This window comes from Chamaea fasciata, unplaced genomic scaffold, assembly GCF_029207755.1.
Source record: "Chamaea fasciata isolate MVZ Bird 193981 ecotype frontalis unplaced genomic scaffold, bChaFas1.0.hap1 SCAF_7, whole genome shotgun sequence".
Lineage (NCBI taxonomy): Eukaryota > Metazoa > Chordata > Aves > Passeriformes > Sylviidae > Chamaea > Chamaea fasciata.
This window is the reverse complement of record NW_027094092.1, coordinates 52,371,787-52,399,646: the sequence shown is the minus strand read 5'-3', so window position 1 is coordinate 52,399,646 and position 27,860 is coordinate 52,371,787. Positions and strand designations below refer to the sequence as shown.

General features: G+C 45.4%; 1 protein-coding gene across 2 annotated transcripts in view; it reads right to left on the bottom strand.

Annotated features, from left to right (window-relative positions):
- Nucleotides 1–26,826, bottom strand: part of RCOR1 (REST corepressor 1) — an 83,001-nt gene extending 56,175 nt beyond the window's left edge. Inside the window, exons 1-3 of one of the 2 annotated variants that reach the window (XM_066188841.1) lie at nucleotides 26,763–26,826; nucleotides 26,274–26,453; nucleotides 26,113–26,172 (exon numbers count right to left, since the gene is read on the bottom strand). In XM_066188841.1, the coding sequence (XP_066044938.1) occupies nucleotides 26,113–26,172; nucleotides 26,274–26,453; nucleotides 26,763–26,811 (289 nt within the window). In that variant the 5' untranslated portion in view covers nucleotides 26,812–26,826. Of the gene's footprint in view, nucleotides 1–26,112; nucleotides 26,173–26,273; nucleotides 26,679–26,762 lie in introns of those variants that run through there. The other variant, XM_066188842.1, reaches the window with a different exon arrangement.
- Between the last annotated feature and the right edge of the window lie 1,034 nt (nucleotides 26,827–27,860).

The window sequence follows — 27,860 nt, the reverse complement described above, 5'->3', positions numbered from 1 at the left end:
CCACTCCTGCATGAGGGCATCCAGCTGCAACACTCATGACATGACATGCCCACCCTCCCACAACTCCACAGACAGCTCTCCACTATCCTGCATCAGCTGTAGGAGCTTCCTGCAGGAGAAGACACAATAGGTGCTGCTGTGCAAGACACAGAAGCAGCAGGGAAATGGGATTCCTAGAAGCTCAAGATATATACCATCTTCACCATCATTCAGCAGAAACATGGTCTAAGTGTTCTCAGCAACTGGATGCTAGATCTTTGCATCCAGGTATTTTTTTCTGGTATATCCAGCATTAGACTCAAACACGAGCAAGGCCTGAACACCAGCAATGCTTGCAAGAGTGTTGGCACAAGGCAGGGAGACAGAAAAACCCCTGACAAGTTTCAAGAACTTCTGGATATTAATTTCCTCCAGGTCGTTTTTATCAAAGGTACCAGCACAGGTATCCAGGTTGGTAAGGCACATGCTTGATCAACTCACACGGCGCCTCCAGAAAAACAGTTCCAACAACAAGTGTCTCAGACCTGTAACCACCTTCAGCACAGCACCTCAGACTGCCAAACTGCTGACAGCTGGGCCTTCCTTGTTTCCCTGCCCCCACAGAGAAAGACGGAAGAAAGCTGCTTACAACACTCCATAAAAAACCACTTTCTCATAGTGGTGTTCCAGGTCCACTGCCAGCTGTTCCAGACTTGCAGAACAGGACAATCCCATTGCATTTGATGCTGTCCTGAAACAGAAGCATCAACTTACATGCAGGAGAGTTTAGATGTCTGTTGCTGCTGAGTTTGGTCTAAATCTGCAGACAGAGTCCCCTCCAAAAGCCTCTGTTTCTCCTTCTTCGCCCCCACCTCACTCCCCCACTCCTAGACACAACAGTTTGACTACATGTATGAACAGGTTCATCAAAAGACACATCAGTCCAAGAACAGTTCAACAAGTCCCAGAATCCTGGCATGCCCCCTGACAACCTCAGCAGCTCCTTATGCAACTACCCCGTCAGTATGCAGAAGAGTCACATGAGACTAACACAGATCCTGGGAGAGCAGGTTTTAAGTTATTCCTGCACAAGAAAAAGAAGTGATAATTAAGCAATGTCTTGTAAGATTCCTGGACTCTATCTGTCTGAGAGTCCTTCCTTCCCTCGACTAGAGCAGTACACTGAGAAAACTACACTCCCTTTCACACAGTTTGTTTAAATATCGGTGCTATCTCCACTAGAGAACTCTGCAGCAATTTCTAGGAAAGATGACACCAGAGCACCAGTTTCCACATCCCTGGCTTACTGCCCTTGGACAGTTCTTTCTGTGCAGAGTCGGTAAGGCTGAGAACTTGTTTCCATCTGACACTGATTCATGATGCAGCCTCCCCTCCCATGCAGCCTAACCAAGAGCAGAGCCCTGCTGAAGTCCCAGCGTCTACAGGAACAGAGGAACTACACACTTTTTCACCAAGCCCCACTTTGTTAGGTTGCTGCTACTGAAAAGTTAAAGCTTTCACAGCAAGTTTCTGTGCTTTCACATTGCTTCTCAATCCCTAAAAGTGAACGTCACATGGCAGCAGGCTCAGGAAGTGCCCTACAGCTCACTCTGCGTAAGGCAAGGGCACCATGCCTTTGCTCTGCTGCTCACCCCCCTGCAAGGAAACATTTCCCCTGCAGAAGCAGGGGAGAGACAAAAGGCACAGGAAACACACCAGGCATGGCATGTAGAAACAAAATGTAAGCATTTGTCTCTCACAGCCATCTCCCGACAGAATACTGCTGAGTGCACACATGTTGGGTGGTCAGTTGTTGCTCCCTCGTCAAGTTTATGATCAGTCATGTCCAACTTTGCCCTGTGATGCTGGCACCTTCCTTAACAGAGGACTCAGTTCAATTGTACCAGCCAAGGACGTGCTACCAATACCACTAGGAAAGCAGATTTTTGTGCTCTCAGAAGCAATTCCTCTGCTGTTCCTACAGAACCATCAATTTCGGCCACTAAAAATCTTGCCACAAGGGGAAGAAATACCTTTTTTTAATTAAAATAGGTGCAGCAATTATCCTCCCGTTTAGCTATTCTAACAATCTTACAGCATAAAACTCTTGAAACTATCACACATTCCTACCACTTCTGCCACTGATAAGAAATTGTGAGATTCCCTTCTTCCACCCATTTCTTTCATTTGGGTGATTTCAGTATCATTCTCAGCACTGCCACTAAAAGCAGCACTTGTGAACTGAAAGGTGAACTTCCCCAGCCACCTAAATTCTGGTAGAACAATGTACACAAATAAGATGATAGAAGGAATGGTTTGTACAAGTGCTGTCTCCTTACATCATAATGTAAAGACAATCAGTCTTGCTTCTCTCATGCATCATCCAGAGGTCTAATGTTTCTGGAAGTTTGGAAACAAGGGAAGTGGAAGCTACTTTTTTCTTTCCAGCTTTCCCAGAAGTTTTCAAAGAAGTCAGCTGTAGGAACTTGGAACTTTACTGCCTCATTGAGGAATGAGAAACATGTCATGCTTATTTGACTTAGCTCATAAATTTCCACCAGGTATGCTTTCAAATAAAGCTCTTTAATACAGGGTGCATTTGTCACTGTTCAGAGGTGAGACTAGAACATCACAGCACACCGCAGTAATAAATGTATTTGTTGCCAGTTGGTGAATCTCTAAAATGAGACAAAGGAGGGACGAAAAGTGTCAGCAATAGGAAGTATCAATATTGTTAACTCAAACAGAAGGTTAAGTATCCTGGGGGCTCTGAAATGGTACATAAATAAAGACCTAGTGTCATAATGCAAACGTAAAGAAACAAGTGCAACATCCCAGTGTGCATGGAAGCGTCCTTCATTGTGACATGAAAACATCAAGGACAAAAAGCAAATCTGATCCCAGGTTATCACTAATTAAATTCATACGTACCAATTTTCTTTTTTTAAATAAAACATACATTCAAATTCATTAGTGACAGAAAACATTCTGAATAACTTAATTGCAGCAGTCATCTCCATTTAAACCTTTTCACTTTTAATCCTAAATATATCTCAAGAGTATCTCTTCTGATTTTTCCACAATCGACATGGTGAGAGGAAAGTGGACTCTGAGAGCTTATAAATTACTCTTTTTCCCTGTCAAGTCCTCACATCAAGTACATAACATCAATGACTTTTCCATTGAGATTAACAGTTGTTTCATGTACTGAATCTTGCCTAGAGAACTATCCAGCCTTCATGAAACACAATGCCATCATCCATGAATCAGTCCTAGGTGTCATTCACTTCTAGTTGTGAGGATATGTGTTAGTCTGTGACCTTCTGACTTAGAGCACAGAGTTTGCAAGACACCCATAAAACCATTTTTATTCATTTATTAAAACAAACAATGAACCTGAGGGTATTATTTTCTTCTCATAGACCTAAAAGATCAGATCCTTGGAATGGGACTCCCCGCATTTCATTGCTGATTCATGAAGACCTACCCTGCTAAGTTACTTTGTGGCCAGAAGCCCCACGTTTTCTCCTCTGAAGCAGCACTACCACAAAAACTTAGATCAGCTGCTAGAATGCTTGTGCAGTGCACTTCTAAAGAAAAAGCTGTATAAAAATGGATTTATTTCTGACTACCACAGAAAGTGACTGAGCATGGAACTAGGATGCTATTGGAAAACCACGTTTTGCTCTCCGGAGCAGAAGTCATTTTACTTATTGAGGCATCAGTGCCTCAATATGCCCCTGCCTTCAACATGGGTGATACTCAGCACTTTACAGACATACATGCTATGGGCTAGAAACCTATGGCCTAAGGGCCACGATTAGGACAGCACTCCTCACTCCCGAGCAAAAAGAACTGCTGCACTTCCACGAGCCAAGCAAGGACTGATCTTGGGGAAATTTCTCACGATGCAGCTCAAAGTGAGAAGACCACAGAAAGTCAATTCCAGTTACCTTCTGGTGGCCATGGCATCCATCACACCCTAAAGAATGAATCACCCACTGTTAACAGCTCATCAACACAGGCCTGCCGAAGAACAACTTCCACAGTGGACTCAACTACAAAAAAGTCTTTTCTGAGGTGAAAGGAAAAAACAAACGAACAAAAAGGTGGAGTCCTGCAGGAGAGCTACTGCGCCTTGCAGTCACACCCCCAATTCAGTCTAATTTTTCCAGTACAGACACTGCCAGCAGTTGCATATCTGGTTCCAGTGCTAATGAGAGCAGACACCAGCGTCATGCCAGTTAACTGGGCAAGTCTCTTGATAGCTTTGTCCCTTTTGCTTCAGACAAAGGCCTTTCCAGGGACCCAGATATCATTAAACGGCTCCTCCTCGCCAGAGGGGGCAAAGCAAAACCAAAAGCCATTCACTGCAGCCGAACAAAAGAAAGGTATCCTTGGGCTCGCAGCATCAGAATGGAGTCTAGTAGGAAAAGAGAAGCCTTGACTACCTAGGGAAGTCTGCAGCTTCCCAAATATTATTTAAGGTTTTACAAAACTCCCTTCTAAATAGAAGACCCCATCGGAAAGGAAAAGGAAGGAAGGCAAAAGCAAGCTATTCAAAAGTGACTGGACTTCCTCTGCAAGGGTAATAAAGCCCTAACTATAACAGATTAAACGAACAGCCTAGTTCAGCTCACACAGGAAAAGCTTTCTAGTATAGACGAAGAGTTAAACCCATGTGCAGATCTGTAGCCAGAGATGTGCTACACAGCCCAAGCTTTACTTAAACTACTAAAAGAATATAGCAGGACAATGATACCCCTATACCTGAGTTACCAAAAGGAATTCATGAAGTTCTTTCTTACACCCAGGAATCTCACTAACTTACCTGTAGCTGCTAAGCCAAGCTAGGACAGTTATGATATAACTCAAATCTCTGTACAGATATAGGAGATGAGAGCAAGTTAAACTGAGCAGTTACTGGTGAAAAAGGAGTCACATCACATTATGCCCACTCTTGCACTTCAGGGAGGTTGCTCCATGGTTATACCAGTATGATTGTATCAATTCAGCAGCAGAACTTCACCAGGAAGCCAAAATCCTCTGTGTCCTTCGGGTGTGCTCCTCAGAGGCTGCTGAACTAATAAACCTTCCTTCCCACAGTCAGGTTAAAACAGACAGCAACCTTCAGGCTGAGTCCAAGGGTGCTCTGACATTCTGCAGTATCTTTACATATGGTATCTTTGGAGGGAATACTGCCAAAATACAACAGAAGGACGAGGCAGGACCAATCCCACTCTCCCTCAAATCCCATATTTCTCCATAATGAAACTTGATAAATTATTACATGCCAAGAGAAAGCCCTAGCTCAGGATGACTGATGCCAATAAAAACGAATTTTAACTCTGTCTGGTAAAGTGTTGGATGGAAAAAAAAATCAGACTAAACCACCCAGTTATTTACAGCATTGCAGACTTCCTGTTTTGATGCAAGTCAGCAAGAGCTTCTGGAAAACCCAGGAACAAAGAGCAGTAGTTAAGGGTGATAAGTTAGTTACAGAGAAGCTAATGATTTCTCTCTGTTAGGACTTCAGAATAGAGGAAACCGCATCTATGCCTCTCCTTTTCTAGCACTATTTCAAAAGCTAATGCACAGGCAAAAAAAGTAATAAAGTAATGAACTAGAAAGAAGAGCAAGGTACCAGTTGTAACAAAGGAAATCATCTCTGCCTTTGGAGCTTTAGATACAATTCTCCTTCCCTGCTTTCCCAGTCCATCCTTCTGTGTATGTGCCACATCAGTTTATTCCAAGCAGGCACTGCCAAGTTGTGGTTCCAGGTGCAGAACACCTTTGGGAGGCAAGTGGGCAGAAGTGATTCTGAAAAGTTCAGAACAGTCTTACCTCCACACCACGTGAACTGCCTGAAAAAGATCACTGGAGACAGCTATTGAAGCAAAAAACTGAACAAATGAAGACATGACATTTAGATTCTTTTTGTTCTTATCATAAAAGCTCTTAGACTATTAAAAGACATTTTAATATATCGCTAAGCTTTAATCAAATCTCTTGCCAACTTAGAATTGTGGAGAATCACAGGTGATAGGATAAGACAATATCGTGGATTAAAACTAGCTACATGAAAGTGATAGGATGGGGAAAAAAACCACAATTCTTTCACATAATAAATTGGAAAAGAGGTAACTGGCAATACAAGGCCCAGCCTACAGTCCTCCAACCCACAGGGACTTGTTCCACTGACCTAGCTGGGCTCTGGGTCACAGCATTTACACTCTGAAGTTCATGGATTCACTCCACAGCAGTTAAGTACAAAAGCATCCCCGGAGCGTTCCCAGTATGTATCCTGCTATACTGGCAGAGCTGTGCTTTGTACAGTTATACTGAATCACCTTCCAGCAAGTTCTGCTGAAGAAGGGTGTGGCTTGCTGGTCACACAGCACCTACATGGGGGATATCTGATTGCCAGCAGATGACCTATACCTCTACCTCAAATATAAACTAACAGTGTATCCCACCATCACTTGCCTGCACACAGCCAATAACTCCAAAATTTTTTATGCTGTAATTCATAAAGCCATGAGGAAAGACTTTTGCACGGTGACAGAATCAGTCACAGTGTACTTAAGAATTATATGCCTCAAGGACTGCTCTCTGCTCCCCTGCAAGCATCTCTACAGCAGAACATGTTGCTGCACACCTCTCTCTTCCAAGGCCCTGGACCAATTACTGAGAAAGATCATTCACTTAAAAGCATAAAATTTCACAGAGCTGAGAAGACACAAGCAGCCGGCAGCCAGACTTCCAGCAACTGCTCCTGCACCCGGAGGCTCCATCCGGGATCCTTTGCACATACTGTGCCAAGCAGGGACCAAGCCAGCACAACACACTTCAGACTTGCTGCTTAGCCCACCAGAGTACACCCTCTTGACAATTCAAAAGCAAGTTTCCAGGAATAAGTAACGGGGATTTTTGTCACTAGATTGATGGATAACTTTTGTTAGCAATAAACACACCCTGCAAAAAGTCTTATGATAACCAAGGAAAAGCTACAGACCAATTTGTCTGATACACAAAATGCCCTGCATAGCTGGTAACACACCTTACAGAAATACATTTGCCAGAACCCTTGGGTGCAGCCTAGCAAGCAGGTTGATGAGCCAGTGTTTGTTTCATTCTTCTCTCTGCAAGCCATTCCCACAAGGTACTGATTAGGACAATGTCTGTTTGGCTGCAAGATCTAGGAGAAGCTGTTCTAGCTACTCTGACCTCTTGCCCTCTTCTTGGCTCACCTGTGTGCCCATCTGTCAGAACACACGTCAAACTACAGCCTGGTGTAATTGGTCATAGCCTTGGAGCAGCTCCTGCTTGTCCATGTCACGACAGCATCTCTTCATGGTAAAGTAGGTCACCAGGAGGCCTTGAACCCTGAGAGGGGCCTCCTTAAATTATGCTTCTTCATCAGAGTAACAAGAGCTTATTCCCCTCAGGATGCCCTAAGGCTCCATTATAACTGAACCCAGGAAGATAATTTCACTATCCAATAGACCGCGGTTTTCACAGACCACAGCAGACACATTTAGGACCTGCTTTTAATCTCTCCCTTCCAAGAGCCAACTGAACACGAGTTCTGTTAAAGTTTCCAAGTAACAGGCATGTTGTACAGCACACCTTGCACAGAGTGGGCTGGAACAAACCTGAGATCCACTACCAAGGACTTCTGATGAACGTGGCAGGCACTCAACACCTTCTGGCTACCTTGCACATGGCCAAGTGACAAATGCTGCGGTGTCTCTGTAGACCAGCTGTCCTCTCATCACTTCGCAGGGGATAGCTCTGTACTTGTCACTCAATGAAGATTTTGAATTCATTTCCTATTTTACACCATCGTGGGGAAAATCAGCATAGCTCAGCGGCGTAAGACAATGAATGGTGTGACTGATGCAGAGGGTGTTTATTTAGGCAAGCAGCTAGAGACAAATCTGGAAGAACTGAACATGCTTCTATTAGCATCACTTGACATTCCCTTCTCCAGTTTTTGCAGTAGATGACGCCTTTGAGTGCTGGAAATTCTGGGCTTCAGGCACTTGCTTGAATCCAGCCTGCCAGAACACTTACCTGAAGAGTTTCCCTGCCTTCTCTGATACCTTGTATTCCCCTCACAGATTTTCAAAAAGCCTTTCCTGTGACTATTTCACAAACAAAAAGCATGGAACACAAACTGTCAAGAAACACCTTCCAAAACCTTTGCAGGAGGGGTAAGAGGGTTTCTCCTGAATCACTGAAACCCCCTCGCTCCAGGGCTGTGGCTGCTCTACGATGCCAGGCTTCACCCACAGAAGTGACATTCAGAAAGATGGACAACACCAAAGCAGTCAGACCAGAGAACTCCCACAACTTCAGTGGTCCCTGGGAGCAGTTTCTCTTTCAAGAGCAAGCAAGAGAAGCAGCATTATGAACTACAAAGTTAAGGTAACCCAGAGCAATGTGCCCATATATGAGCAGCACTGGACAGTGCAGGGAATCTGGTCCCTCATGACTCCACTACAGGCAGAGGGAAGGAGTTAAACTTTGAGAAGCATCAAGGCTGCTCATAAGACACAGAACAGGTCTGGCACAACAGAGTCTAAACCAAACACACATTTACTTCTTATGTATTTCTCTTCCTTCCAAGCAGCCTGAAGGAGAAATGTGTAAATTTAGCCTCTGCCTTCCCTGTTAGAGACATTTCTCCCTCTCGCCCAGTGCACAAATGCAGGCTCCTCCCCGAGGTAGTCAGGCAAGCCAAGCACTGGCTGCACCTGCTTTGCTTTGCAATAAAGCCAGACGAAGTACACTGTCTCCACAAGGAATTCACAGTGGAATAGTTAATGCACCTTAGTTAGCCTGAAGCCAGAAACACTTTGACGTTTGGAAGACAGATTACAAAGGAACATTTCTTCCTGTTCTACCTCCAGAAAGTGAATTAATCCATTGTGGTCGGACCAGACTTCAGATGCATCACTTCTGTTCATACAAGAGACCACAAACACTGACATCTCCTCTTCCCATCTTACTTGTCACCAAATCAGATGGGGAATTCCAGCCCTGCCTCATAAAGCACAAACACTTCTCCGGCTGCTATGTCATTCTCTGATGTTTCTACATTCACACACATTTGTCCCCTCCACTCTCATCCCCATACTGAACAACACAGGCACTTTTACATAAAATGGAGAAAGCTAAAAAGTTCAGCCTTCTGCCCAAGGTCACACTGGAAGTCAAGCAATGAGTTTCCTATGGTGAAACACCTGTCATCATTTCCACCAAGTGGCATTGATTCTCATATGTGAGGATTTCAGGTGATTTTGCTTAATGAAACCAAGCTCTTTTTGGAGTGTTCTCCCTGCTACCACTTCTTACCTTCAGATGTCAGTGTTCTTAGCTGCAGAGCAGAGTACTTTAAACAAAGTTTACCTTCTCTTATTAAGGGAAGTCTTGTCTTTGCTTCATTTGAAAAATCAGCTGGAGGATATTTTTTCAGAGCAAGATTTGAAGCTACTGGGCCAAAAGGAGGAGGAAGGGGAAGAAACATCATCACATTATCTTTAAGCCACACTGGCTCCCCTCCCAAACGATTTCTTATTCATTCAACTCCAGCCTTCACTGTACAAAGAGAGGTGACCCAGCTGGGGGCTAAGAGAATGCAAAACTTAAGAACTTGATAAATGCTTAGCTGTGGAGAACACACATGCAGAGTAGAAGTGCTAATTACTCATCTTACTACCCAGATTAACTGTACTCTGAAAGTTCTGTCCTGAACGAGAACAGATTCTATATTTCCTGTGGCACACAAATGTCCCAAACTCCTCTACCTGGACTAAAGTAAGTACCAAGAGCCATAAATGCTGCAGGCAAGAACATTAATTTTCCCCAATCCCAGCACAAGCTCATACTAGGACAATCCAAATGACTGAAAGAGGGGAACAGGTTATTTTTCTTCCCTTGCCGCTGCCCACCTCTTGTCCCTATATATCTAAACCCTGGAAGGAACCTATCAGTCAGCTTCACTTAGCAGTCAAGCCACTGGCAGTGGACAGAGCCCTTCAGAGGCTTGTGTCAAATCCCAGCATCCTACGTGCGCTTTCCCCCATCACCGCCAATTAGTCAGACATCTACAGAAGGGCCATTTCTGGTGTGCCGACAGCTTCTCCTGTCCAATTCATTCCAGGCTCTGTCCATGATCATTACTTCATTCTCTCCCTTGCTTCACTGACACTCTAGCTGTGCTTGGCCACAACCAAAGACTATTCATGGCCATTTGGAGACAGTACTCCCACCGCTTCCCTCAGTGCTAGCCCACAGTCCTACTCCACTGGGTTGTAGTTGCATGGAGGTAGCTCACTACTATGGAAGCTAAATAGCCACTTAAACATCTGTTGCGACAAGAAAAGCTTTGTCATCCTACAGCTGTGTGACATCAACACATCTGTGAAACAACAGGGTGTAACTGTACTGTGATCCAAGTACAACAGGGATCTCGTGCCTGTATAACAATGGCACTAAGTACCCGTTCTTATTGAACCGGGTTCTGGGCACACCTGATGAAATTCAGCACCAGAGTGACCACCTGCTGCATCAAGGACATCCCAATGGCAAAGGAGGGTCCTGGTCTGAACATGAGCAGTGCACGGGTGACTGATTGCTTGTTTTCCAGAAGGGGTAGATCTATCAAACAGCACAAGGAACAGGAACTGACATGACTCACAAGATCTGAGTTAGACAAGGCCTGTCCCAGACTCTTACGAGGTCCAGAAATGAGGATAAATAACAGTATTTCCACCTCCAAAAAAGATACAATGCTTTGTGCTGCTCAGCGGTGAAGCAAGGTGTCTTTAAGGAAGGAAGGTTAGAGGTAGAAAGAGAGAAAGCTGTAAGGGCTCCTTAACCCAAACAAGTATTTAGCCAAGAACTTACATGGATTAAAACACAGAAGTGGAAGAAAAGGACCTCTACTGTATAACTCAAGCCTGAACAGAAGTAACAAGACTTCAGAAGATCCACTCAGAGCTGAATCCAGACTCTAAAGCCTGCAAAGCACATGTCCTGCAACTTTACTCAGCTAAATGTCATGCCAAGAGCTGGCCTGCAGTGACTTACAGCGTTTGGCTCTCCCTGCATCTGGCTCGGGCACATTCCCCAGAGCCAACAGTTCATTTGGCTCACTCACACTTCCAGCAGCTCGCCACAATCCAGGCAATCATACAGGAGGTCCCCATGACCTGACAGCAGTACAAAGAGATGTTACCTGGCTTCAAAGGACAGGCGGGACAACCAGCAGGAGAGTAAAATATACCGGCAGGACAGCAGAAACACACAGCTGCAATCCCCCACACACCTTCATCACAGGTTATAGCAATCAAGTCATGAGCTCCATGGTGACCAAGCCAGCACAGCAGGGCCACGTAAATAATGCTGTGGAGCACACCACACTTTGCTGACCACAGGCAATCACAAGTGACAGCAACAACAGCAGGTGCCAAACACAACATGTACCCCGCTATGTAAGTCCTCAACTTCTATGCACACTGTTTCTGGAAAGGGTAAAACAGAAGTCACAGCAAAGAAGACCTCCACCTGAATGGCCCAAGCAGCTGCAGGTCTGGCAGAGGGCATGAGAGCAGAGAAAGCCACAGGTCTCCTTGCCTGGGACGAGAGAGAAAGAACAGGCCTACTCTGGCTCTCCTATCACCAGGCAAGCTGCCTATTTGCTCAGGATGCCAGAGCAGTACCCAGCCACGTATGTAAGCCTCTAACACAGACAAGAAGAGCTGCTGCAGACAGAAGCAGCTCAGCTCAACATGGAGGTGTCAGGCCATCAGACACAGCAGCCTTTGGCTAGTTCAAGACTGTCACGGATGTAGCTTCCCTTCTAAGCACCACCCCAACATCCCTGGCTGTCTTCCAGTGTCAGGAATTCAACTCCACACCACATTCTCCAAAGTTAAGGAGAGTGGATTTGCACTCACCTGAACTGAAAACTGTGTTTAATCTATCAAATCACAAAACAACAGAAAGAATAGACAAGTATCTTCAGAAGAGGACACTAAAAATATGAATTTTTAAAAAATTAATATTTTGCCCAGTGTCACTTTCGAGCTGATCTTGGCTTTCTTCCTTTTTTCTATTGCCCACCTCCCATCTTAGGCACTTAAGTTTCCAGCTCTGCTGACCTCACAAGTCCTTCTCACATCATTCTTGAATCCTCACCGATTTCTCTCTCCCTACAGCTGCCCTCCGGGACTACAAAATCTTGCCAAAATGCACAAGATAAAACACATTTCTGTTGTCAAGTCAGCTTGTCCTTTTAACATATGGCACACAGAGTCTCGTTTCATCTCAAACTCAAAGCAATGACGTTTAGGAGTCAGCTCTCATTACAGTATTGCAAGAGGAGAAATTTTAGGCTCATTAGAAAATAGCGTATTGAAATTTCTCTATTAGATGCATGAACACTGGAAGTTATTTTTAAAAAAAATAAAAATTGAAGGCAACAGAAAAACATGTTTCATACAGCCTGAAAGCAATTCTGCCATTTGTTTTAAGCTTTCCACTAACATAAACATGGCCTTTGAGTTAATTTCATTTCAAACCACTTTAGAAATTTGTGACTGCTTTGTGATTTTTCTGTTCCTGTGTACATTTTTGTTGCAAAAAGTAAATCTGGATACACATGTTCTCCAGTCAGTGCTCACTGATTCCCTAAAACAAAGGGCAAAAAACCCAAGGACATTAAAAGATACTTTTAATTACTTTTACACTATTGATGAGAATCAGGTATTTACTCCCTGCTGCATGATCTCTATGTGTCAGGTACTATACAACTCACCAGGACATTCTCTTTCAAACTTGTTTAAAAATGCTTCTGTATTTTGACTAAGTTCTCCACCAAGCCCATACAATAGTTATTAATCAAATGGGGAGAAAATGACATGCAACAGAATTGTTTTGCTGAAATTCATTACAACTGTCATTCCTAAAGTTTCCAGGTACTTCCTGAAAACACCCCCTTCCCTCCATTCCCATGAGATGCAGAGACTGATGAAATACACCTCTGCAAAGGAAACTTCACAGGTAAGCCTTACTCAGATCTTGGCCACAGCTTCACTTAGTCACAAAAGAGAATTTTAGTTAGAACTATTATGCCCAGAAAGATATGGAAAGATGGATTTCTTTTGAAGGCAGTATCCCATATCAAATCTGTTTCCACCTAGAGCTACTTAGAACATTTTGTTCAAACTGAAAAATTTCCAGCCCTTTGATTACAAAGGCAACCTGCCAAGTAAGAGTATAAAATTAGCACATTAGTGCAGTAGTGTCTTCCTTAGTTTGGATGCAGCTCCAGTGCCTCAAATGCATGGCATAGTTTTACCGGGGTAAAACTGAGCTAAGAGTAACTAGATTCATTCTTTTCTACTCCAGAGGCTAAGAATCACTTTTACAGCACTGAAATACAGATATCAGGCCAAATTATGTCTCCTGATGAATGACTAAGAACAGAGCAGCAGAGAGAGTGCAAAGGCAGTCCTAGCACACCAGGAGAACTCTGCTCCAAGAGCCAACAAGCACCAGGGTAAGCAGCAGCACCCGACCCTGGCAGCCCTTCCTGCTGCAGGGCGTATTGCAGCACAGGTGTTTCCCACTGTGCCTTACAAGTGCCAAGTCCATTTTTCAAACCCTGGTTGTAACTGCTGCTGACTTTAGAAATGTAAGCTATTTTTAAAATGCATCATCAAAAAAAGGTTAAATACAACCTTTTTCCTTTTATTCTCAAGTTTGATAAACATTTCAGCAGGCATCTATCCAACACAGGCAAGCTCTGGGTGTGCACCTGCTCTAAGCTTTGTCCCAGTCCTGGCTGCATGAATTAAATCCACTGCCTGTATTAATATACAAATGACTTCTCCTACCCACCTCTCTCAGAAACCCCATCACATCTCCTCCTACCCCCATGCCCAGCAGAGACTGAAATAATTTCACAAGCAAAGCTGCTGCACCCAGTGGTTTCCTTCTCTCAGCTGAAACAAAAGGATGGGGCTGCTGCTATAAAGGTACTGCTGTGGGCAACACAGCAGCCACAGCAGAGGGAGCAGTAACCAGACAGGACAGCATTCCACCAAACTGAGCTGGAGATGGCTGGTTCCAAGAGGATCCCAGTGTAGGCTCCCAGAGCCTCTTTCACAAGGACTCAGGTAAGAGGGCATCAAACAGTCCCCTTCCCAGCAAGTGTCTGAGCAACAAGGACTGCATCCAAGCCTAACTCTCCAAAAGCTCATTTTATTTGCTTTTATGATCTGTAAAAATATTATTAGGAGTTCAAGAAGTTCTGTCTTTATTTTTCCTCCATCCTTGCAAATAACTTCAGCAAGATGAGTACAATGAACAACATGAATCTGCCTAACATAACTACTCTCACATACACTTTAAACAGCTTCAGCATTTATGAATGTCTTCTCAATCCACATCCATCCTTTCAAATCAGTAGTGGCCAGTCTCAGATTGCTATCTCCATTCTGCTCCAGTACATGGATGTTCCCCAATCACTAGCTGCACCAGACCTCCAAAACTGCAACACCTCCCAACTCAAATCATCTTTGCATCTGCTCCAGTAGAAAAAGTAATATTTCACCCAAATCTACAAATCCACCGCTAAACCCTTGCCAATTTTCAGCCTGCTGGCAGAATGGCTGCATATGTGCCTGCCCTGTTTGCACCACAAGGACTGCACCTGACTTGTGTGCAGAGGACAGCTTGCTGTATCACCCGAAATCGCCCAAGAAAAGAAACTGATCCCATGCACTCACAATCCCAGACAAATCTTGGGGGAGAATCATCTTAAAAACCAAACCAAGAGAACTAAAAACCCACCCAAAATATAGAGAGAGCTAGAGCACAATGCAGCAGTTTCCCAGAGAGCAGACCCACTTCCCAGAGCCAGTACACACAGGAAGAAATGATCTGCCAAGCAACTCAGCTCTTGGGATGAAATCCAGAGGTCAGCTCTGAAAAATCATCCTTCCACCACCAAGTTCCCACCAGCAGGTCTCCCTCCCAGGTTATTTGATACTTGCATAAAGCCAAACAGGAGAAGAGAGGTGATGAGAACTTCAGATGAGATCCAGCTGTACCATCCCAGCCTCCCCTCAGCAATGATGAGCCCGAGGCTGAGACTACAGCAAAGAGAAAAGCTCTTGCTTGTCCTCACTGTTTGCAGATTTGAGTCAGCCTGAAACCTCCAGGTTTGCTTTACTCACAAAACAGGCAAGAAGACCTCCCCTCTCTCCAGATTCACAGGACAGGCTTCAGAGCTACTCTCAGCAATTCAGCCTCAGTACCCAGCAGACAGGGGCCAGCTAAAGGTTCCAGACAAGCACTCAGCCAGTTCCCAGGGCAGCCCTGGCTGAAGGAAAGACCAGCTCTCTCACCTTTCTCACACACCTGTTTGCTCACAGCAGCAACAGTTCAGAAGAGCAACAGCACTGGCCAAAGAGACAGATACTCCACCAGCTAAATGGGGGGGAGCATTTGTTCCTACAGAAACAAGTGGCTTCCACAGAAGAAGCCGAGGCAAAAATTCTTCAGTGATGAAACAAAAGACTTAAGGAGCCAGAAAAGGCAAAAACGTCACTGCTACACAAATGCTTGAAAAGCAGGCAGGTACCATGTCCAGAGAGGCATGCAAGTTGTGCAAAACGTTAGGGGACAGACTTCTGGTATATTTCCCCCTCTTACAGAGCAAAATTGTAACAAACTAAAAATCATGACCACTTTCTTCCAGCCTGAAAGGGAACTTGGAACAACACAACTACAATGAAGCTCAGACATGGGTGTATCTCCTGGATGAACAAAGTACTAAGAAAGAGGACTGAGAAGCACAGGGAAGAGCACAGAAATCCAAGCAGGGCTGGGTTGATAAGAGGGTGGACAAAATCTATAAACTGTACTAAAACACTAATGAAAGTTGGAGAACCACAAATAGCACTCAGGAAACAAACAAAAAAAAAGGGCTGAGACGTACTAAAGGAAAAATCTTTTTTTACAAGAGTTGACTACAAAAATGTTTGGGGCAAAACAAGCAAGGCTTTTTCCCCAGAAGCAGGTAATTTATGGAAGGACAAACAAGGACAACTGCAGTTTGTTAGGGTGGTCAGAGGAAAAAGGTATAGCAGTGAGCCAAGATGCAAAGAGAAAACAACTTCAAAGCAATTGCTGTGGGAGGTTAAATTAGGTAAGAGTGTATTTTGCTAAGAAAGAAAAAGAGCAGGTGGTAATTGGGAGCATCTCTATAAATGGCCTTATTCCAACAGGAATGACAGTTACTGCAGAGCGAATGTTTGTAAAATAAAAAAGATCCATTTAAACCAGTGGCCAGAGCATAACTAATTACTGCTGTGATACAGGAAGCCAACAGCTGCAGGGACAAAGACATGCTGCAGCTCAGCCTTCAAGTAGCATACAGGGGCCACCGCTCCCTGAAAGTTTGGGTCTCCAGTTCCCTTTGGGCCCCCATAATGTGCCACACATCCTTTGTCAGACACTGACAACAAAAATAACACGAGGGAACAGGCTGCCCTCGTCTCTTGAACATAAAATGCCAAAACACAAGCTTGGGACAGAACAACTTATCAACAAGTAAAAGGTCTACACCAGCTCATGCAGCACACAGAGCACCTACACGAATAGTGTGCAAAAGCAGTGCAATTTTTGAAGGTGTTTACCCTGCCTTAGTCGTAATTTTAATTTTTACAGACAGAGTTTAAAAGTGATCTTGTGATATTTTAGGCCCGTGACCTTTGTTTAGAGTGTATGTCACTTGTAGCAGTACCTATTTTAATGCAGACAAACTTTTAGACTGAGTGGCACAATGGTTTTGCATTGGGAGGCACATGGCTTTACTTCACAGCACTTGGGTTTTTTACAAAGGTTGTGTCAAAACCTACCTGTTAAAACTGTCACCCCCCCAGCCACCACCTACTCATGACTCAGATGTACAAGAGGGGTTTCCCCCAAGGTTGGCTGGAGACAGGGGACTCTTCTGGGGCTGGTTTCATTCTGCCAGCCTAAAGAAAGACCCAGAGTTAGGGGTCAGCCCAGCTGTCTTCCTCCAGAGAAGTGGCAGAATATCTGGAGTGGGGTTTTTTGTTTTTGTTAAGACTACTTAATCCACACATTGAGCTGGGTCTGCCTAGCAACAAGTTAGAGTTTTAAACTTGTATCATCCTACTTGTGTTCCCATGGCTACTGTCATGAACAGTGTGGTAGCAGCTGCACAAATCAGCACAAGGGTCCCAGGAGGGACATCTTTAAGATTCCCAGACAGAAAACAATACCGAGAAAGTACAAATGCTACACCTGGTATGCCTGCCTGCCTTCACAGTCCTTTACTCCTCCCAGAAGCACCTACACCAGCTTCCTCCTAAGGATGGAGAGATGTCAGCCAAAGGAATAGATGTGCACATTGGTGTCACTGATCATTTTACATTCTTTAGAACAAAAAAGCTTGGGTTACAGATGTGACACTTTTAGCTTCTCACACAGCTGTTAGCAACCTAAATGCAGAACTATGCACAACTCCAGCCAAGTGTATCTGCTACATGGGGCAGTGGGCTCTCAACACAGGGTGGGAAGAGAAAAATCCCCCCTGTCACCACTTACCCAGGGCAAAAACTCAAGGCAGTGTTACTGATGAGAAAAGGGGATAAGTTTAGACACTCAAAGAAGGTTGGAAGTCAGAGGGAAGAGAAAATAAAACTCCTTGCATTTCAATGCAAGCTGCATGTAAAGAATTGCTTCAAAAACAATGCTGTTATGTAGACCAGATTTTCCCAGTCCCGTCAATTCAGTTCTTCCAGACAGAAGGTGATTTCCTACTCAACAGAGGTTTTTCTTAGTCTTTATCCATCCCCAAGCCCCATGCAGAACTACAATCTCTCTGTACCCTCTCCAGGGACCAGCAGGCATTGTACCCTGCATGCAAGCCTTGTTAATACATATTCCCTAGGGATTTCAGAACCTAGAAGCCACAACTACGATTACACATTTGTTATGTTGTGCTTTCACATTAGGGCTACAAAGTCTGGAAGGACACCAATTCAAGGTCATGTACACTAGTAATTATGTGCAATACCAAATTTTCAAATCAAAGTCTCTCTGTGAACTGTAGCCCAACCTGATAAAACATCCAGTCACCTAGAAGTACACGCACAAGCTATCATGGCAGGTTATCCCAGATACCTAGAGAGAGCAGAACTGAAAAGCTGCAATAGACAGCCACGTAGCTAGACTCCCCTAATTAGACAACTGCACTGCAAAAGCAAGCTCTCTCAGGTTAATATTTGAAATCCATCCAGGTGAAGAACACAGAGCTAGGGGAAGGGGCAAGAAAGATCAAATAACTTTATGGACAAAAACTCACAACCTTAAACTCCTACCCCTAAAAGGGCAGGGGGATATTTTTCCAGACACACACACAGAGTACCTACGAGACCCTACTGATGTCCCCATGGCATATCTGCACGATAGAGGGACACGGCTGACAGGAGAATAGACTAGAATTGTCTCACGAGAAGGGATTTTTACAATTTTATCACACTACTGCAGCCTCCTCCCCCCAGAGAGGCAACATTTACCAATACTTCCTTTATGAAGTTCAAAGAGCAAGCTGCTGCATAAAGCTGAATTTTTGAAGATACTGGAAAAGGTAGGTTAAACTCTCTGGTTTCATCTCAAAACCTTACATGGGAAGTACAGAAAATTTATTGAGTTTGACCTGCAATACTTAAAGCCAGTGCTCATCACAACCAGTTGCATGTCAAAATAATGCGAGGAGCACAAAAGCAGCCCAATTCTCCAGTATGCTGGAGAAACTTTCACCACCTTCACTAAGGCTGAACACATCCTCTTGCACTTTCACAAAGCACAATGTCATCAAAACTTTCATATGGAACGATAAATTAAAGGCTTGAAAATTTTTAAAGAAAGAGACACCTAATCAAGCATTCCTTAAAAAATGCTTTTTAAGATCAAGTTTAGCTTACAAATCAACTCTGTATTTTCAAGAACTGAATTTCAAACTGCTCTTTCAAGTTTAAACACCTAACATGGGATTGCTCATCTTGGTATAGAGCCAAGTCTAAGCCTCAAAAGACAAGGTCACCCAGAACAGAAAGAGGTACAGACTTCTTAGCAAAGGGGCATATTCTAACTACCTCAAAGTTTTCTTTTTTATTTGCTCTCTATACTCAGCTACTAGTCACCATGTCTCAATCTTACCTTACACTTGGCATGGGTAAGGCAAACCTTGGCCACAACCAGAAATTGCTCTGTCTGAGGAAATCAGGGACTAGCACTAACCACAAGCTTCTGAGGAGGCAGTTACTCCAGATTTACCTTCCTGGCACATATTAAGGAATTGCATACTGAAGTTACAACACAGTTAAATACATACATATGTCCAGCAGAGCACTGTCATCCATACTACTCCGAAGGTATGTGACAGGGCTAGAGCCCACCATAAGCCGCATTATACAGTGCGCCTTGATCACAGAGGCAAAGATTTCCGAGCTAATTATAATGACTAATCACAGGGAGCTCTAAGCCTTCACTTGGCTAAGTCACAGACCTAACTAGGACTGAAAACAAGAGTTTTAAGAGCACCTCATTAAGCAGCAGGAACCAGCTATGAAGAACAAAGCAGTCACTCTACCTAGTATTAATTCCAGTCCAGCCATTAATACATTTGTCAGTACATGAGACAGCTATTACCTCCACATACAAACACCGCATGTGCCAGGCAGGGAAGGAAGCCACAGGCTTTGGCTACCCTGAGATTTGTTTGTTTACAACAGCATTAAGGTTTGAGAAGGATGTTCTTGGTGCTGCTTGAATAATGAGAAAGCTCCAAAGCCATGCCTTGAAACATGTTTGAGTGGGAGCTGTGCTCACCACTAGAGCCTCTGCACCCCTTCACAGGACGAGTGAACAGGCTGGGTGAAAACTGACTACTGAGCAATGTAGGCTCAAAAACGGCCTCCCCTCAGGCAAGCAGCCCACAGGTGAAAAAAAGATATGGCACCAAATCAACAGCTGTACTCCTGCTGAGGTGCCAGAGATATGGATAACAAAGTTTCCAACTTGAGCACTACTCACCTTTTTCTCCAGGATGGATTTTAAAAAAGCAAGATGAGCTAAAGTGTCAGCATCTACAAGTCAGCTGCACTCTGTAGTAGCAGGACTGCAGCCTTTCCTGCCCTAGATATTGGACCAGCAGTACATACCGACAGAAAAAGGTGAGACAGATTCACCTACACACCAGCACAGCTGCCAGCCCGGTAAGGAGATGGCAGGAGTCACCCTCCCCCTTCCCCAGAGCTGCTGGACATCATCCTGACCCTTTTGACTGTATCTAAATTCCCACAGTACTGAAACAAAAACCCAAGGCTTTGGCAACAGTTTCTGGTGGAGCAGCTGGAGGTGGAGGATCTTCTCATCTGGTCTGCACTACAGCACATTCACAGAGGCTGTGACCTCTGAGAAGGAGGGCAAGGTAAATATAGCCTATGAGGAAGTATGGCACTGAGCAGACTACAGCTAGGGGGTAAAGCTCCTCTTCTCCCACTAGAGTTTAAGAGAAAACCTGTAGTACCCAAATTTTCCACCATCTAATTCTGAAAACACACTATTGTTGGACACAATGTACATCTCCTCAAACAACAGTGAAAAACCCAAGGTGTGTGTGGTTTACCAAGACACCAGACAGCCTCTGTCAGTCCAAACACCCTGGGCATTAGTACATTATGGTTTGGTATTTCTGATTAGATCAAACACCCTCTCAACTCTTCCTTCTTTTCCAAAGGAACTGTTGAGCTAAGTGAGTTCCTGCCTGTTGAGTTTAAGGCATAGTCATTTGAAGAGATGAGATAGCTTTCCAGGATACCAGTATTTCCAGTTTCAGAAGTTTGGTTTTGAAATTTCCAGTTGCATAGATGGAGATCCCAAAGTCTCACCTAAAAAGCACTTTTTTTTCCTCATCCCTTTTCTAATGAGGCCATTCAGCAAAACACCATTTTCTCTACACTCAATGTGTACTCAGACTACTTGCGAGCTATTAGGACTGGGAGGCACAGGACTAGCTGCAAAGAAAGAACCAGAAAGAACAGGCTGGGAGTTGGACTTGTCAAGTTTAAGTCGTAAGGGAGCTTGTAATAACCTCTTGTTAAAAGGTTACAGTCCTGATTGTGTAGGTCAATAGGTGCCTCTGCCCAGAACCCCATGAAGGAGCTGATGATACAACCTAATAAAACATGGCCTTTACAACCACCAGAGAAATATGACAGTTCTAGGGGAATCAGACACCTAGGGGCTGTCTCAATATTAAACTTTCAACCTTTGAACCTAAATAGGCAGAGTAGGCACATTTTAACAGCCAGAGTTGGATGGATGTATTAGCTTCTTCCCTCCAGGACATGGTCATGCCACCACTTCCACACAGCGATCACGCACTCCAAAGAAGAGACAGCAGTGACTACCTTGGCTGGTTTTTTTGGGGTTTTTTTTAACTCTTCTTAGATACAACTACATTGACAAGGTTTCTCGCTATAGTGAAAAGAGTTGTTGGTTTCTTTTCTTTTTTTACCCCTTCATTTTTTGGCAATGCTGAAACAACAGAGTCTTGGTCACGAAAGACGGCCTGGAAATACCAACAGTCTGTGCAGGGGCAGGCAGAGTGCAGCTACCAGTGTGGACCAGAAAACAAGCTCCTCAAGGATTAGTGACATTCTGGCAGTGAGCACCTTCCCATAAGGTTTTCTGAACCAAGGGGTGAAAGCACTACAGGTAGATTTCCTTTCACCATTTTTACTTTTCCTGTTACAGTACAAAAGCAAAAACCTGGGAAGACAGCAACACTGCAAGCAAGGGATTGAAGTCTCACAGATGACATACATCCCAAATTTGCATTTACACAAGACGCTGTTGAGTCAAACCTGCTTTTCCTCATCCATTTCTACTGGAAAGAGCCCCAGAAGCTGCTTTCCAAAGATGACCAACACAACCAATGTCCAAAGATACAAGATGTGGCTTGTATTTTTACTGCCATTGCAGCAAATAACGAAATCTAAAGTTGTAATGCTACAAAGGACAAAAAAAAAATAAAGTTTGTCTGCCTTCAATACAAGTCAAAATTTGGGTGTAACTATTCTCTTCAGAGAGTTATTTAACACTCCTGAAAATTATGGAAGCTTTAATCATTAGTGAAATTCACTGGCTGTGTTAAAGTGCTCACTAATGTTTTCTTCCTCCTATTTTCAGTGTTCAAATAGCATAAATTAATAAGCAACAAATAAAACAGTCAAGTACAATATCAGTGCTTCCCCATACGAAAGATTTTTATTTAGCTTTAGGATATGCAATGTTTCCTTCCACTGAGTTCTTCCATTAACAGGACATGTGGGTTTCATTTGTATGGATTAAAAGAACCATAATAGTTTGCCTCTTCAAAATCTTCCGTGTCTGTTTCAGAACTCACAAGAAATGCTGACCTACCAATATCAGCCTTTGTTTAACACACAGAATTTTGGGATGGCAAGTAATTGATTCTGAGCTCTAATAAGAGAAGAAATAGCAGACACAATAGCAATTTTTCACATCACACCTGTGAACTCAAGGCCAAACAGTGAAGCATAGCTGAAGTGCAAGTTTTACTGAGTCTAGTGAGCTCTGGCATGGGATTTTCAGCCCAAGAAGTTTTGCCTGTTCTTTTCTCAAGTTGAACTGGCTTGTTTAATGCACACAATGCCTCTGCAAAAGCTTTGCCTTTACTGTACAGCTACTCTTATTATACAAATGACAATAAAGGTGTAAGTACTGTGACAATAATATCAAAGCTGTAAGTTTTTGAGAAAATAAAAGAAGCAGGATCAACGTAGTGAGAACATACTTTCCTAAAACATGGGAAGACTGGGATAGGTAAAAAGAATGGCAACATTAACTTTAGCAAAGAACCTACAGGCTCTGCCAGCACATGGAATTGGCCTTGCCACTGTAAAGAGACTTAATAAAGGAGCTGTAAGAACCACCTCCTACAGAGGATTCCAGCCACAAACATTTTTACAGTCAAAGAATCACATCAGGCCTTTCCTTGGCCGCTGCCACAGCAAGTTTTAGCTACAAGGAATATTATAAACTTACACCAAGGTATTTTAATTCAGAATGTGAACTTGGATGTTTACTGGTTTGTGGAACTGTCAATTTCTTTCAAGGATGAAGGAAAAACAAAGCAGCACAAACCTTAACCCTTTTCCTCATACTCTGGTAAGGCAAGGGAGAGACATGAACTTTCCAGCCTTCTCCATGCTAACAAAAAGATGAAGTCCCTTCACTTCCTAAACTTAGGCACCACTGAGAGCACTCTCTTCACTTACAGGCCATACCATGCAATAGTTTTTTGCTCTTCTCTGACTATTTAACTCATGATACCCTGATTAACATCCCACCACTGCCTCGTTTTACCACTCTTTTCTCCTGCAGCTCCACAGAAAAGGATTTCAGACCTTTCAAACCTTTCCTAATTTCACTACTCTTTGCAGCAGCTCGCATGTGGCTGAGAAGTGAAACAAAATGAAATACTTTCTCTGCCCCTCTGCATGGGGACAGAGGAACTGCCACGTAAAATGCTGATGTAAGAATAAAGTTACAGATATACTTCAGCCAAACCCGAGGTATAACTGAACATTAAGTTTAAAAAAAAAAAGAAATACACACAAGGCCTGGTCTGTGTTATTTTCCCCTCAGACACAGTCAGAGCAGCACAAGCACTCTGCATTTTCCCAGCCTTTTCAACCTGAAGGTGAAAGCCTCCACAACTCAACAAAAAACAACTTTCAAGCTTTAGGACCTTTTGTTTAACCAGTCACTAAAACTTTTAGTGAGAAACAGACACAGCATCTGTGCACTCTGATAACACTATTTCATGGATTTAACTTTTGACATTACCAGCGAGACAGGACAACTAAACAGTTTTAGCCAAAAGGTCTTAGTGCACCAAGTTAGGCTTATTTAGGGTTTTCTTTCTTAAAGAGGGAAACAAAAGAGACATAACAAATGAACTAAATGTAGCTTTTAGCCTTCAGGACCAAGAAGAGATGACAAAATTCAGGCAACAACGTGGCATTGCAAAACGATTCCTGGGTAATTCCACAAGACAGGAAACAACTCTGCCATACACAAGCAGAAAAAAAGTTTACCCCAAACTTCTTAACTAAAAGGTTTACTTTTCAGAAACAAAAAGAAAAAAAAAAGAAAAAAAAAAAAAAAAAACCCAGAGGCCAGTAAAGGTGGATCTGATGTTCACTCAGGTCATGAGAAGACTGATAATTTACTTTGGGTGAACCTACTATGAGCTTGCTGTATTACACTGTGTACTCAAACACAATCACCTGCTGATCCCGTGTTAGGGTGCAGATTACTCAGAAAAAAATTTGTTTCTTCAGATCACACACTTCCCCCTCCCTTCCACTCCACACAGCACAGAAAGCAATAAGCTCTGTACAGGTCACTGTATGTCTGTAAGTTTAAAGCAGAACAATGTACATCTGAGTACAAAACACTGAGGAAGCAGCTCACAATATTTTTCCCCCCTCCACCTATTATTAGAGAAATGAATTGCTCAAAAGAACATAATTCACCAGGGTGACCATAAAGCCTAAGTATTGTGATATGTGGCTGATAAGTCAGTGGGATGCACGTTGTGTGCTACAGAAATGCTGCGTTTGACCTACAGATTGAAAACCAGTGTCAACTGCTGCCTAGCTCACAGCTCCCCCTTCCTCCCCCTCCCTTCTCCTCCTCCTCTCCGATGTCCACCCCCTTTTTCCTCCTGGTCAACCAAGAAATGAACCTCCCTTGGATCTTATTTTGCCAAGAAAACGAAGGGGGGGAAGGAGTGGGGAAAAATTATTCTGTAAATGAATATAAGTATTACTGAACTTAAAAAAAAAATCCTTTTTGCCCTCCCCCCACCCTAAGATCTTAACAGTTACGAACAGACATATATATTTAATAATAAAAAAGGCATCCAACATTAGTACACGGTCTGAGGCGGACACATGATAAATCTTTTTCCTGAGTCCACACAATAGTAACTCTCAGGATTATTCGATAAGGAGACACTGTGGCTTTCCACTCCATTCTTTTTGTTTTAGTGCAAGAGGTGCAGAGGATTCAATTAAGTTTGGGCTGGGCAAAGGGACAACTCCAAACGCTAGGATCTCCGGGCAGAAGGAGGGATTTCACTAGCTACAACCTCCACTTACAAAGGAACAATTAAAAAAAAAAAAAAAAAAAAAAAAGCTTAGATTTCAAACTAAAGAGGTCAACAGCCTGTGTCTTTCTGTACACGGAGATACATCAGTACTACCGTGCTTCCAGCACCTGCCTTTCAGCACAGCCCCAATTCCTTTGTTTGCTCAAAATTTGCTTCCATACCACTTTAAATTAGCTTACAAAGAACCGACCGCAGCAGAATAGCTGGAACGTGAAACCATTTTTTTGTTGTTGTTTTTGGAGGACACAGGTAACCAGCTTCTTAGGAAGAGAGAAAATTAAAATACAGACCTAAGTCACTTCTAAATACCTTCGAAAAAGATTATAATTATAACTTGATGTCTTCTAGTTCCACCCCTATCACTGAGACCACAGAAACACGAGTTCATGAGAGGGTGGAACAAACAAAAAAAGAAAGAAAAATAAATTTTAAAAAAAAAAAGAACAAAAGAAAAAAAAAAAAAAGGAAAAAGAAAGACAGAAAGAAGAAGAAGAAGAAAAAAAACCCACCCAACTGCCATCTCCTGCCTCCTCCAGCCCTGCCAGCTTCCCTGTTCCTCCCTGCCTGCAAAGCGCCCTCTGGAAAGCATCGAGACTTCTTTTATCAACCGTGTGCGCTGGGGAAGGGGGGAGGGAGGGGGGGTCCTTGTTCTTGCTCTGGGTGTTTGAGAGTGGAATTAAAGGGAGATTATTTTTGGACCCGATAAGCGGAACCCGGGGGGTGGGGGGGGGGAAGTACCCCCGCACATCGGGAGGGGTCCAAAGCGCTGGATGAGGGGGAGGATTTGCCCCCCTTAAAACATAATAAAGACTTACCAGGGTCGAAATCAGGGACCACCGCCTGGTACTGCGGCCCGACCCTCATTCCGCCGCCAGCTGAGGGAGGCAGAGGGAGAAGCGTTACCCGCGTGGGCCCGAGCGGCCCCTGGAACTCCCCCCCCGCCCCCAAAAAATCGCACCCCGCACCCGCTCCTCACCGTGCTCCTCATCGCTGGACGACCCCGAGCTCCCCTCCTCCCAGGAGTTCACGCTGCTGTTGCCGTTAGGGGCGGCGGATAAACTTTTGCTGCCGCCGTTGTTGTTATTATTCGCCCCGGAGGCGTTCTGGTTCCTGCCCCGCCGTTTCCCCGAGACCTCCGGGCCCTTCTCGATCATGGCTGGCATTTAGGGGAGGAAGGGGAGGGGGGGTGTGGAGAAGAAGGGAAGGGGTGGGGGGAGAAGATCAGAGTTTAAAAACTGCGGGGGGGGGGGAGGGGGGGGCTGTGGGAGGCGCCAAGGGCGGGCGGGAGCCGGGGCGGGCCGGGCCGGTGCGCGGCGGTGGCGGCGCTGCTACATCCCCCACCGCGATCGCCCCGAACTTTGAGGCTCATCCCAGCCCTGCGCTGGGACTCCGCTCAACCTGCGCTGCTGCCCGCGGCCAGCCCCGCCTCCCCCCGCTCCTGCCCCTTCCCATTGGCCAAACCTACATTTTGGGAGGCCATCCCGCCCGCCGATTGGTCGGCGCCGCCTGTCCATCGCGGCGGCCCGGCGCTTCCGTTCGCTGGGCGCGGTGGAGGCGGACCGCGGGCGGTGTGTGTGCGGGCTCCGCGATCTCTCCGCCCAGCGATACCTCTGCTCCGCGCTCCTCTGCTCCGAGCCGAGCGGGCGGGAGGCGGGGCCGGACCCCCCGCCGGGGAGCCCCTCCCTGGCCGCTCCCCCGGCTCGGCCCCGGTTCCGTCGCCCCGCCGGGAGCCCGGAGCCGGGAGGAACGTGGCGAGGGACTACTTTCCCCCCCCCCCCCGCCCGCCTACCCCGTGGCGGAAGGTTACGGTGTGGTTTGAATGGGATTCCATACAAAGCTCAGCGGCCCGCGGGAAAGCTGAGCCCGGCAGGGTCGGGGGGTCTGTGCTTGCTCCGTTCGGGACGGCTCCCGCCGGCAGCAATGGCGAGAGTCCTACCAGGGGATGGGGGTCCCGGCGGCCAGAAGTGGCCTGAGGAGAGCGGGGGGGCGGCCCGACCGAAGCGGCGCCGAGAGTGCGGGACAGCGCCGGGGTCGGAGAGAGCGGGGGAGCGGCAGCAGCCAGCCGGGAAGCGGCACCGCACGGACGGGTCCGCGGTGCCGCCCCATCAGCAGGGCGCTGCCAGCTGCCCCCGGGGCAGAGCCGCCCGCCGCGGGTCCCGCACGGTGCCCAGGGGCCGCCATCGCCCCGGGCGCCGCCCCAGGTCCCCTCAAGTAACTCCGCGGCTCCCCCTTGGCCTCCTGTGCCGAGCCGGGGTCCCCGCCGAGGGCCCGGCCGCGCAACAGCTCCCGCGCCCCGCATTCCCGGCGGCGCGCCCGGCTCCCCACGCGGCCCCGGAGGCGGAGCCGGCACCGAGCCCTCCCGGCGGGGCGGCCGCGTCCCACGCTCGCTGCCTTCCCCGGCGTGACCCGGCAGCGGGGCGAGGCGGGGAACAAAAGCGGCAGCGGCACCGCGTTCCCTTCCCTCGGCACACGAGGCTCCTGTCGGGAAAACCCGCACGGCGTGGGGGGAAAACGGGACATCCAGCCCCGCCGTAGCTAAAATGGGCAACCAAAGTATATCCAG